The sequence below is a fragment of the Uranotaenia lowii genome, chromosome 3, assembly GCF_029784155.1.
Source record: "Uranotaenia lowii strain MFRU-FL chromosome 3, ASM2978415v1, whole genome shotgun sequence".
Taxonomy (NCBI): domain Eukaryota; kingdom Metazoa; phylum Arthropoda; class Insecta; order Diptera; family Culicidae; genus Uranotaenia; species Uranotaenia lowii.
The window spans coordinates 211,708,369-211,722,074 of NC_073693.1; the positions used below are offsets into that span (position 1 = coordinate 211,708,369).

Genomic DNA, 13,706 nt, shown 5'->3' on the forward strand with positions numbered 1-13,706 from the left:
CCAAGATCTCTACGAAGAATATCGCACATTTATGAACGAATATGAACATATGGGACACATGGCACCCATCACAGCTGACGATTTTCATAAAGTTAAATACTTTATACCTCACTCATGTGTAGTAAAACCTGAATCAACCTCTACCAAATTACGGGTAGTGTTTGATGCCAGCGCGAAAACATCGAATGGAATATCCCTCAACGATATTCAAATGGTGGGACCCACCATCCAAAAGGAACTCTTCGATCTACTGATTGAGTTCAAAACTCACAACAAGGTATTAGTGGCAGACGTCGCCAAAATGTACAGACAAACACTTGTCGCATACGAAGACACTTGGCTACAATGCATATTGTGGCGCAACAACCCCAACGAGCCTATGAGAGCATACAGATTGACGACTGTCACATACGGTGAAGCGTCTTCCTCGTTTTTAGCCTGCCGAGCTCTACATGAAGCTGCAGAAGACTATCGTGAAGTAAACGCAAAAGTAGCAGATGCAATTCAAAACTCATTCTACGTTGATAATCTCATGATCGGAGCCTCCTCCACCTCCGAACTTATTGAATTAAAGGAAGGCATCGAACATGCCCTATCACTCCACGGATTTCCACTACGAAAGTGGGCTTCAAATGATAACAGTGTACTGGAGGGCATTCCGGAGAAAGATATGGAACCCCTAATTCAAGTAGGAGACCAGGAAGTTATTAAAACTCTAGGAGTGGGCTGGAACCCCATGAATGATGTGTTCCAGTTCATCAATGTAAAGAATTCGAACGAAGTAATCAGATCACTAACGAAAAGACAAATGGTCTCGAAGATACTGAGGTTGTACGACCCCATTGGTCTAATCCAACCAGTAATCATCACGGCCAAGATCCTAATGCAGGATTTATGGACTCACAACATTAGCTGGGACGACGAAGTTCCAGACCGTTCTCTTCAGCAGTGGAGAATCTTTGAAGCATCTTTAACAGAATTGAAATCTATCGAGATTCAAAGGATGACAATCCCAAGCCAAACCATTGTCCTTGACTTGCACGGATTCAGTGACGCATCGGAGAAAGCTTACGGATGCGTCATCTACATGCATTCGATCGATTTGCAAGGCGAAGAACGCACAAACCTGTTATGCGCCAAGTCACGGGTAGCACCTCTAAAAAAGGTTACTCTTCCACGTCTAGAACTGCTAGCAGCAGTATTGCTAGCAGAACTCGCCTCCAGAATAAAAGGAATACTAGGGCAACGAATCACATCGGAATATTACTACAGCGACTCCCAGGTGACACTGAGTTGGATAAAATCTTCTAGTACACGCTGGGGGACATTCATCAGAAACAGAGTAGAAAAAATACATGCATGGACGGACCCAGACCGTTGGAAGTACGTCTCGACCAAAGAAAACCCTGCAGATATGGTCTCCAGAGGAGTACCAGTCAAGAAATTGATAGAATCAAAGTTGAACTTCTGGTCACACGGACCAGAATCCATCCAAAAAAGAGAGAGATATCCCCTACCAGGATATCAATACGATGTGACAGCTGAACAAGAGAAAATCAAAAGACCTGCTGTTCTGCTTGTAGCAGCCAAGGGAAAGGAGTGTAAAGACTACATATCAGAATTCCCTCATCACAACTCATTCAGCAAAACAGTAAGACATTTCGCGTGGATCAATCGAGCAATCCACAACATGCAAAGAAGCAAAGGTTATTCGGACATCACATATGAGAAACGGTCCGGGCCACTCACCGCGAATGAATTAGAAGAAGGATTATTGCTAATATCCAAAATCATGCAAGCCACTATCTACCCAAATGAAGTGGCAGAATTAAGGAAAAAGGGAGAGGTAACTTCAAAGGGACCATTCCAACACTTGAACGCAAACGTGAAAAATGGCGTAATACACGTCTCAGGAAGATTAAATAATGCAGAAATGCCTGCATCTCAAAAGAATCCCGTGCTCATTCCTAAATCGCACCCATTTTCAAGAGTCATACTTCGACATATCCATGAAAGTAACTTTCACGCAGGAATGAACATAATAATAAACGAATTCAGACAAAAGTTCTGGATGAAGGACCTGAGAAGAACAGTTCAGGGAGTCATCCAACAATGCATATTGTGTACAAGAGCACGCCCCAAACGCCTACAGCAGCAGATGGGACAATTACCAACACCAAGAGTAACAGAATCATCAGCATTCACTCATACTGGAGTGGATTTATGCGGTCCATTTGAGGTGCTGATAAACCAAAAATCAAAATGCAAGACAACGGCTTATGCATGTATTTTTGTATGTTTCGCCACAAAAGCCGTACACCTAGAAGTCGTCGAGGACCAGACGGCAGCAGCCTTCATATCAGCGCTGCTTCGATTCACAGCTGTAAGAGGAGTTCCAGATATTATTTACTCCGACAACGGACGCAACTTCGTAGGAGCTAGCAGAGAACTAAATCGCCTACGAAAAACATACAACAACGAAGTATTTCAGAACAAACTAGTTGACTCAGCAGCCAGTCATGGAATACGATTTTCGTTTATCCCGCCTCGAAGTCCGAACTTCGGGGGACTCTGGGAATCGAACATAAAAGTAGCCAAACGTCTATTCAGCGCAGCCGCCAGAGGAGTTCAGCTGAATATAATGGAACTTCAAACACTATTTTATCAAGTAGCCGCAGTAATGAACTCGCGGCCGCTAACACCGATCTACACGACGCCTGATGCACCAACCGCACTCACGCCTGGACATTTTTTGATAGGTCGGCCAATGCTGACTGTACCTATTCCAACACAAAATGAAAGCGCAAACAACCTAACGACTAGATGGAAACGAATACAATCACAAATCGAACAATTCTGGAGAAGGTGGAGAGACGAATATCTTCATCAACTGCGAGATTATGCAAAATGGACCAAACAAAAAGCTAACGTCAAAATTGGTCAAGTAGTACTGGTCGGAGACGACAACATTCCTGTAGCAAGATGGCCTATGGGAATCATTACTCAAGTGTATCCAGGCGAGGATGGAATAGTCCGAGTGGCAGTCGTGCGAACCTCCTCCGGGATCTACAAGCGTAACGTAAGAACGCTAGCCCCTTTACCAATAGAAGAAGACGAAGATCCCGAAATTGCATCAACAACTCAACAACCAGAAGGTGTGGCCTCTGATGAACGACCACCTCCACCCGAAATAATCGAACTTGAAGATGACCCCCCGCCGCAAGCACCACAAATGATTTGGGACGGTAGGCTACGCCCTCGTCCCAAAGGGGGGAGAAAATGGAAGCACTCAAATTCAGAGTGGGTGACCACCCTATGAAAACATCCCCGCCGATGGAAACACCAGCGACAAGCAACAGATTCAAGTGCTACATCAGCAAACTGATCGAATAAATCGAATTGATAATTCGATTTATCGATCAGTTATTTGTTACAAAGAAAACTATGTGGCCATTTGAAGGAGACTCGAACGTTTCCAATTCCATCACGATGCACGATGTGGCATCGTATTCAGTGGACGGGGCCTTCATCGTGGCTCTGTTGATAGCCGCGCTCGTATTTCATTGGCGGCGCAGCCAACGCAGGCTGCGCCAACTGGAAGAGCATGCCAAGCGAGCGAAGCTTGGCATCGCTCAAGTGTAGAAGCCGTGCACATTTGATGCTGACACGGGCAGCATATTTGGTGCTGAGGTCAGCAGCACCAAAATGACAGACACCAACCCAACTGGACACCATCGAAGGTGCTGGTGGCACGCCACTCCAGAAAAGTGCACATTTTATGCCAACGGAGGCATCATCAACGGAACATCGATGACGGACGCATCATCAACCGTCATCATCGTTCAAGTGGACTTATGTAAAATTTGGAAAATAAAATTCAATTCAGTTTCTCCCGTCAGACGAGTTGGTTCTGATTTTTTATCACATCCCTTGCTCCTCCGGGAGGCTTCCCGGAAGAAGTTTTTGTACATTTCAGGACCATTAGTTTCGGGGGAAACCACTCAATGTACTTCCACATGTCCTCACGAGTCAGCAGCATTTCAGCCTTGAATTTCCATACCGAGTAGTTGGAACCATTCAGCTTTACGATTGAAACCTTGCTTCCTTCCATGGCGATTCCCGAAACTTCCAGACTTGACAGCGAAAATTTTTTTTTTCTTCAAATAACGTCTACTGTGATCTGGGCCCACAACCTATTGGGGATTCGGAGGGCAAGTAAAGTTCGACTGAACTGTTTGGCTGTTAACTAAAGACTAAATTTTATTTCTTCATACAATTATACTATTCTAAAACTAGGTTGCTTCGATTCGTAACTACTAACAAGAAGAACCCGGTCTGGAAAACCCCGAATTCCCAAAAAAAAAACATTTTTCCATGGATCTCCCGTGAAGCTGAGAAAATACGAAGCGTTCCGGATCTGTCGGAGAAAGCTAAAGGAGCAGCTTTTCCAGGCATTGGCGCTGTCGGACGACAGGCGGTGCTGGAACCGAAGATGCCGGAAGATCGATTTTCCTTCTTCCGGACGATGGAAGGATTTCATTGGAAGAGTTTAATACGGAAGTTATTCTAGCTATACTAGAAGTTCTCGTGCGGCAAGGCGGACAGAAACGATCCGGATACTGTGGTAAGAGCTAGATGAGTAGCTGTTCTAGGCACTGACGCTCTCCAGATGACAGGTGGTGCTGGAGCCACAGATTGCGGAGTCCTTTTTCCCTCCTAGTCGACGGTCTGAGGAGCTGGAGGCGGAATTCAAAGATGATCACCGCAAAATAAGCAGGGTCTGGAAGATTCTTTGAAAAATATGAATAGTGACTTTGCTAAATACCAGCAAAAAGCGATTCTAAGATCACATGGTTAGTATAAACATTTGAGCGTTGGTTTCTTGAAAAAATGTGTTCGAAATTGGAATTAAAATTCACAATACATATACTTTTTTTTTTTATAATACATCGAGGACGATGAATCTGTCAGGATAGCCGAACTGTAGGAGCCCAGCTAGTTTAGTTAAATCAGGAGGCTACGGTTTTCAACTATTCTAACTATGTCATATTAACCCGAGACGTTCAATAATAAAGAAGCAACACCAAATTGAAGCGTCTTTCATTTAAGCGGCATCCTACAATGAAGATCAACACAGTAAATCTTTCCAGTTTTGGGCAACAGGTTGAGAAAGTGGAGTGCTTCCAGTATCTAGGTAGCCAGATAACGCCTGATGGGGGTACCAAGAAAGACATCGAATTCCAGATCAGAAAAGCCCGGTTTAAATTTGCGAGTTTCCGGAACTTCTGGCGCTCACGTCAGATTTCTCTACGAACGAAAATTCGAATCTTCAACTCAAACATTAAATCCGTATTGCTGTACGGGTGCGAAACTGTGTGCACATTTGTAAAACGCTGCCTGTGGCAATTGGATCTCAAATGAGGAACTACATCGCCGGTGTCATCAAGGGACGCTAGAAATCGAGATTCGGGAACTGCTTTGCTATCTGAATTGCGAGCAACCTTAGCGGAGATCGGGTACCCAACCCCGATGGATGCTTTGGTCGCGTGCAGACTGAGAGAGGGGGCTCCGTACGCGTCTGTTCTCCATGTCAGGGGCGGCGTGCGGAGTGCAACAACGTCCTGGCGGTGTTCGGGACCCAAAACAGCAACATCACGACGGTCCTCCTGCGAGATAGTGGGGTTAGCTGCGGGGCTTGCGAGCGTGCAACTGAGAAAAAACTAGCAACGAGTAATGAACAAGACATTTCGGATGGAAATCGGCAAAGAAACACGCGACGAAAATGGACCAGCACTTGGAAACTTAGAACATGGATCTGCCGATCTCTCAATTTCATGGGCATTACCCACGTGCTCTTCAACGAATTGAAGAGCCGCAAATTTGTCATCGTAGCGCTGGAGGATGTATGCTGGAAGAGCTCCAGGGTACGTGCGTACCGAAATGATCATTTCTACCATCTACCAGAGCTGCGCCAACACACACGAGCTTGGAACAGCGTTCATAGTGATAGGAAAGGTGCAAAAGCGCGTGATCGGGTGTTGGTCGATCGACCCACGAATGTACCGGTTGAGAATTGAGGGCTGCTTCTTCAACATCAGCATCATCGATGTACACAGCCCTCATCTCGGAAGTACCGGTGACGACAAAGACGAATTCTATGCGCAGCTGGAGCGTGAATGAGACCGCTGCCCAAAACATGATATCAAGATCGTTATCAGAGATTTTAACGCTCAGGTCGGCCAGGAGGAGGAATTCATCCCGACAATTAGAAGTTTCAGCGCGCACCAGCTGACCAACGAAAACGGCCTAAGACTTATAGATTTCTCCGCTTCCAAACGAATGACCGTACGTAGTCGTAGTACACCTGGAGATTGTGGTATCCTGAAGAATATGGCAATCTCACATAATGAGATAAATGAGAGCGGTGACACACATGTAGAGAAAAGTATAAATAATGAGGAAGGACGAGAGCGAGGCTGAGTCTTGATAGGAACGTTGACTAGTGCAGATCCAGTATTTTACAGAGATTACCGAACGGAACGCAATCACAGATCGGCCACGTTTTGATATACGGCCGGCACTTCTCGGACATCACCGACTTCAGATTCTGTCGAGGCGCCAACATAGTCAAACAACTATCTGGTGATGACGAAGATGGGACCAAAACTCTCTTTAGTGAACATCATACGAAGCCGAGGCCCGCCTCGGTTGAATATCGCACGACTGAAGCAAACATGAGGCCGTGGCAGACTACGCGCAATCGCTCGAAGCAGCGCTGCCGGCAGAGGGCGAGCTTAACGAAGCCCCTCTCGAGGACTGTTGGGATTCCATCAAGACAGCCATCAACAGTGCGGCGGAGAACGTAATCGGGCATTTTGAACGAACTCGATGGAACGACTGGTTCGACGAGGAGTGTAGGAGGGTAATGGGATGGACGAAGAGAACACCGAGCGGACGGCAGTAGTGCAAAAAAGCACTTGTCGAAACGTGGAAAATCACCGGCAGCGGAAGAGGAAGCGAGTCCGAAGCAACTGCGGTCGAGAAGATTTAGCACAAAGTGTAACCTGTACACATCGCTCATTAGACCGGTTGTCCTCTACGGGCAAGAGACGTGGATATTGCTCGAGGAGGACCTGCGCACACTCGCAGTATTCGAGCGATGAGTTTTAAAAACCATCTTTGGCGGCGTGCAGGAAAACGGAGTGTGGAGGCGAAGGATGAACCACGAGCTCGCACGACTCTACGGCGAACCCAGTATCCAGAAGGTGGCGAAGGCTGGACGGATACGCTGTGCAGGACATGTTTCGAGAATGCCGAACGATTGTCCTGCAAACAGGCGTTTATCTCGGATCCGATAGAAAGCTGATATTTCTTGTTCTGTCCCAAAAATTAAATATAAACGGATTTATATGAATTGTTTTCCAAAAATACAAAACGAGCAAGATAGAGAATGCTCTTTGTTTACATTGAGAGCACACGATCATACTGAAACCGGTTTCGTTTTTTTTTTCGAGCAGCATCCACCGTCGATCATCATGCTTACCACGAATGAGCATTTTTTTTTTTGCAGTAGTTATCAGCTTTTTTCCCACATGTTAGCGGTCACGTTTAAAAGAGGTGTAAATTCATCAGTGCAAAAACCTCACTCATATACACACGAACTGGGAACAGCTGATACTCAAAGCTGAACCAAATTCGCTAATGTGTGCTAATCAATTTATCCGAATAATGAAAGATTTACAGAATTCGTTTCAAAGGCTAATCCAGAAATGAAAGAATAAAGATCTGGGTTTTTGCTAGAATTTGTCTGCTGTACAGATACAGTAAATACTAACAAAAGTAAGCGTCAACGAAGAGAAAGTTGACTTGCGGCTTCGATTTTTTCAAACACGCGCCACATTACATCAGATTTTGGCACAATGAGTCAAAACTCTAACCTTGCGACCGTCGGGTGGAAAGTTCACACTGATCGTATCCCTCAATTCGTTTCATTGATGGGATCAATCTTTGTACAGGTACCATTACGTAAACAATGAAATTGCAATTTCTACCTTCCAAAGTAATTGGAACTTACCCTCTGCACAATACTGCTTGCTGAATCCTCCCACAACATGCGTCCTGGCCCGAAGAAACCCGTTCATGACGACCACCTAAGCTTTTTCGTTGCGTACGGCAGAAAAATCACAGCCCTTGATTCTCATTCAACACCAACAAAATGCACTTGTTTTTTTTTTCGTTTGCTTCCGCCCGAGAAAATCTCAGCTGGTACTTATCCTTTCGGGTTTGCCGTAAACTTGCACTAGTTACCTCACCACTTGGATAGTGCACTACTAAATGCCTCTCCTTTGCCTTCCAATAACACTAGAACTTCACTTCCGGTTCAACGTTATCGCGGTAGTTGCAGGTGGTGTGTAAATTTAGTAGAATTTTCACCGAACGGGAACAATTTTCCATTTCCAAGAGCAGCCGATTTTCACGATAGCGAACGGAGACGATGATGTATCATCGCGACGATTTGTAAAAAAATGATTGACGTGCTTGCGAAGAATGACATTAGAAAAAGAAAGCGAAAAACATCCGATACCCCGATGCTAAAAAGTGAAATATGATGCACAAACCTTTTTTCAAACTCAATTGAGTTTAATTTTAAAATTAAGTTTGACGCGAGGTTTAAAACCTCTTGCGTGACGAAAAATACGCAATATCCATGGAAACTAATTGTGTCAGATATTCCACATGAATTTAATTTAATTAATTGCAATTTATAAGAGCTACTATTTTTAAACATTCAATCCATTTAAAAAAATGGAAACTTTTCACACGCTCCTTTTTTTAAACTCAAAATTAAGTACGGCCGAGGTTCAAAACATAGTTCGATTCTATGAACTTAAAGTTAAGTACCCTTTTTCCTCCTCGCGATTGTTCAAAATGGAGTTCGAACTGCGAACTCAAAACTAATCCCATTCGTGCCATTTTTGCCGAGCCGCATTTCAGGTAGCTACGAACAAGGGCATAAAAAACAGATAAAAAAATGGTACTCGCTTTTGAACTTAGTTTTGAGTATGCTTGTCAGAACTTAGTTTCGCTATTGCCCAATCAAACTCAAAGCTGAGGGCTGCCACTGAAGTGCTGTTTGACCGTGGTCAAATCATAGTTCGATTGTATGAACTAAAGTTGAGTTCCTTTTTTCCTCCTTGCGATGGTTCAAAAGGAAGTTCGAATTGCGAACTCAAACTAATCCCATTTTTCCTTCGGCGAAGGAGCAAAACTGAGATCGATCTAATGAACTTAAAAATTGAACCCTCCTCGCGTGTGTTGAACTGAAAGCACTTAGCGAGTTCGGCTGCGAGAACTGCATTTTGGGTAGCTACGAATAAAGGCATAAAGAAAGTTCAAAAAATGGAACTCGCTTTCGAACTTAGGTTTGAGTATGCCAGTCAGAACTTAGTTTTTGCGTTTGCTCAGTCTTACTCAAAGTTGAGGGCTGCAACTATGTTGCATTTTATAATTTGAGATAAATTTTTGGATACGGTATTGAGCACTTTGCAAACTTCATTTAAATTACCCATTTCCCCTTTAGAATAACGAGCGTGTAATTCAGCGAAAACGAACAAACGCAAACACCGAACCAAAACAAAGAGCAAAATTTCACTAAATTCGAACCGCAAGTCAACCAGACATAGAACATTTTTCGGGACGATTTGAATAAACGTCGGTTAAAAATGAAACGCACGAAAAGATGACAGCCAGATTTTGATTTGGTGCGGAAAAGGTGGTACGTCTGCTAGAAAAAGTCACCGAAATTTCCGACAGTGGTTCTTTTTCGTTCGGCCTTGCTGCTTGCAACAAGTGTCGGTGTCGGTGCGATCAAAAGTAAAACGCGTGTCGAGGAAAGGCGTGTCATTAGTGCCAAGAAATAGGGGTAACTCGTGCAGGAGCACTCGGCTACCTTCGGAGGAAAAGCGCCCACTGAAAAGAGGTAAGCGGTGCGAATTCAGAGAAATCTTAGTCGATTTTAAAACCACCACGAATTGTAGGTTGCAATCAACCGTGGGTCTGGAGCCGCAGCTGGAACAGCAGAACATAACCTCAAAAGGGGTCGGAAGTGTAAGTTGCCCCAAAACAAATGTTCCGACAATCCTTCCTGATTAGAAAACTTTCCACCTCTAAACAGGACCCCTCTTTTATCTCTACCTTGGATGGTATTCTGATTCTTCGACCCGACCGAAGCTAACAAAAATAGCCCGAAAAGAAACTGGCTGTTTAGCGCACGGACATCACTTTCGCAGGATCAACCATTCGATTTAAATTTGGCCACCACTACTTCTACGTGTGAGGGGAGAAAGCTTGTTTTCATCTGGAGCGACAGCCACGCAACCTGTTAGGCTGTTGTGTTCCGGAAATCCAACCAACCAGAAGATTTCATTTTTCGTGACTGGTTCATCGTTCATCGCGCACGGAGGAAAAAGTCGCAGCAAGAATCCGAACGCGTGGGGCACAGGCGTGCTCAAAGGAGGTGCTAGTCATGCATCAGTCCCGGGGACCATTGAACGGGATTCTAGCGATGGCGGGACCAACAACAACAAGCATCGCTCCGAGCATTGACCTGGGCAGAATGCCTGATCCGACTCATGGAAGGAAGTGGCCCGATACAGGACCAACAAGGCTGGAAATCGACAAAATTCCACCCAAGGAGGTCGGGCCGAATTGCCAGAAGAGGCAACATGCAGATCCCGTGTAAGTCGTTTGATGTTCGATAATTCTGGGGGGGGAATCAATAAATGGGACTAAATTTTGTAAAATTCAACAGTTTGCGATCTCTTTATTTGCGGCACCGAAAGCCAATTAGACATTTTGTAATAAATGGCGCCCAACTAAACGAACCTATTTTATTATGAAATGTTCGTTAGAATTTATTCAAGCACCCACAATTATTATTATTTTTATTATTGGTATTTTGCTCTGATGGATCCATTAAGATTATTATCGCTCAATTTTTATGTATACCGTTTGAAAATTCGTTAAGTGTTTAATCACTTTTAAACACATTCTACTGGTTATGAAACCTTCAGCTATGTCCACTACCATGGTAGCCAACAAGGTCGTCTCCGGCACAAAAACACGCAAAGCGTTATCACCACAATCCACTGCGAGGCAAAGCGACCCCTGCAGAGCCGTCCAGGGGATATTCGTTAGCCTCAGCAGTTCACAATCGAATCAAGACCAAACTTAAAATGATTTTTGACAACTTTACCGATTATGACTTACCCGATCATGTCTGCCGATTTCGACACCACCGATTTTGATAATCCCGATTCCGACTACACCGATTTTGTCGACACTGATTTTAACTTCTACCGATTTTGACTACTACCGATTACGTTCACGGAGCATGCACAATTATAAGGGGATTACCAAGAAAAATCAAAAGGAACGCGATCTGGAGGCGCGGTAAAACCTCTATTCCGGGCTCTTGGTAGTTTGGAGGACTAAATCCCTCTTTACCCTGATCTTCTGTGTCAAACTCCAAACCAGATAAAACAAATTACTAAAATTAAACTTGTAATAGTTCAGCTTTGTAAGATCTTTTCATTATTTTTTGAATGATAACAGATCTTGATTTTCGTTTGCTGCTTTGCAAAATAATTGTAAATTTCAGGATTCGAAGGAGTTTCTTTTTGCCATATATGATGGTAACGATCGACATCTTTGCCAAGACTCGTTGGCGTATAGTTTTGTGAATTAGTTTAAGATTTTTGTATGGATTTTGCCAAGACTCGTTGGCGTTGAGATCTAGTTTTTTTGTGATTATTATGTCGTTTATCATGGATTTATTCACCAGTGCACGGTGAAATATTATCGAGGTTTTCTCGATGCAAACGTCGTTCAATTCGTCTCCTTCGAACTCCTTGTGATGTAATCAAGAAATTTTCATGAATCGTTGTCACGATTCATGAAAATTTCTACCAAAGCAGCAATGTTGTGTTGCATTTTATAATTTGAGATAAATTTTTGGATACGGTATTGAGCACTTTGCAAACTTCATTTAAATTACCCATTTCCCCTTTAGAATAACGAGCGTGTAATTCAGCGAAAACGAACAAACGCAAACACCGAACCAAAACAAAGAGCAAAATTTCACTAAATTCGAACCGCAAGTCAACCAGACATAGAACATTTTTCGGGACGATTTGAATAAACGTCGGTTAAAAATGAAACGCACGAAAAGATGACAGCCAGATTTTGATTTGGTGCGGAAAAGGTGGTACGTCTGCTAGAAAAAGTCACCGAAATTTCCGACAGTGGTTCTTTTTCGTTCGGCCTTGCTGCTTGCAACAAGTGTCGGTGTCGGTGCGATCAAAAGTAAAACGCGTGTCGAGGAAAGGCGTGTCATTAGTGCCAAGAAATAGGGGTAACTCGTGCAGGAGCACTCGGCTACCTTCGGAGGAAAAGCGCCCACTGAAAAGAGGTAAGCGGTGCGAATTCAGAGAAATCTTAGTCGATTTTAAAACCACCACGAATTGTAGGTTGCAATCAACCGTGGGTCTGGAGCCGCAGCTGGAACAGCAGAACATAACCTCAAAAGGGGTCGGAAGTGTAAGTTGCCCCAAAACAAATGTTCCGACAATCCTTCCTGATTAGAAAACTTTCCACCTCTAAACAGGACCCCTCTTTTATCTCTACCTTGGATGGTATTCTGATTCTTCGACCCGACCGAAGCTAACAAAAATAGCCCGAAAAGAAACTGGCTGTTTAGCGCACGGACATCACTTTCGCAGGATCAACCATTCGATTTAAATTTGGCCACCACTACTTCTACGTGTGAGGGGAGAAAGCTTGTTTTCATCTGGAGCGACAGCCACGCAACCTGTTAGGCTGTTGTGTTCCGGAAATCCAACCAACCAGAAGATTTCATTTTTCGTGACTGGTTCATCGTTCATCGCGCACGGAGGAAAAAGTCGCAGCAAGAATCCGAACGCGTGGGGCACAGGCGTGCTCAAAGGAGGTGCTAGTCATGCATCAGTCCCGGGGACCATTGAACGGGATTCTAGCGATGGCGGGACCAACAACAACAAGCATCGCTCCGAGCATTGACCTGGGCAGAATGCCTGATCCGACTCATGGAAGGAAGTGGCCCGATACAGGACCAACAAGGCTGGAAATCGACAAAATTCCACCCAAGGAGGTCGGGCCGAATTGCCAGAAGAGGCAACATGCAGATCCCGTGTAAGTCGTTTGATGTTCGATAATTCTGGGGGGGGAATCAATAAATGGGACTAAATTTTGTAAAATTCAACAGTTTGCGATCTCTTTATTTGCGGCACCGAAAGCCAATTAGACATTTTGTAATAACTAAAGTGCTGTTTTGAACCAAAACTACTTAATTTTGAGTTTAAAACAAGGAGCGTGCAGGGACTAAATCAGGCAAATAGAAATTTTGGTGCAGCATTTTTTTAATTTTTTGGACAGAAAAATGAACACTTTTTGAAAAGATTTCGTAATCGTTTATGATAAAAATTCGTGCCGGAACCTAACAAAATCAACAAAGCTGTTGTTTCATAGATGAAGCATGCTCAGTTTGGTGAAACTTGTAAACATTGGATAAGCAAAAGTCTCTCAACGACTTAAAAAAAAGTTAGTATGGACCTGGGGGAGGAAGACTGAATAAAAAAAGAAAAAATCTTTCAAACGTCTAATTTCTCTCA

At 44.0% G+C, this 13,706-nt stretch overlaps 1 protein-coding gene and 2 long non-coding RNA genes across 4 annotated transcripts in view; 2 read left to right on the forward strand and 1 right to left on the reverse strand.

Annotated features, from left to right (window-relative positions):
* LOC129755078 (mitochondrial proton/calcium exchanger protein) overlaps positions 1-8,530 on the reverse strand; it is a 29,266-nt gene extending 20,736 nt beyond the window's left edge. For both annotated transcript variants that reach the window (XM_055751416.1, XM_055751414.1), the window contains exon 1: positions 8,075-8,530. In XM_055751416.1, the coding sequence (XP_055607391.1) occupies positions 8,075-8,141 (67 nt within the window). In that variant the 5' untranslated portion in view covers positions 8,142-8,530. The remainder of the gene's footprint in view (positions 1-8,074) is intronic.
* A 1,005-nt stretch (positions 8,531-9,535) lies between these two features.
* Positions 9,536-10,807, forward strand: LOC129755081 (uncharacterized). The gene is made up of 2 exons (XR_008739157.1): positions 9,536-9,979; positions 10,038-10,807. It is a non-coding gene; the product is annotated as an uncharacterized LOC129755081 (long non-coding RNA).
* Positions 10,808-11,698: 891 nt separating this feature from the next.
* On the forward strand, positions 11,699-13,297 carry LOC129755082 (uncharacterized). Its single transcript, XR_008739158.1, has 2 exons — positions 11,699-12,469; positions 12,528-13,297. It is a non-coding gene; the product is annotated as an uncharacterized LOC129755082 (long non-coding RNA).
* Positions 13,298-13,706: the final 409 nt, after the last annotated feature.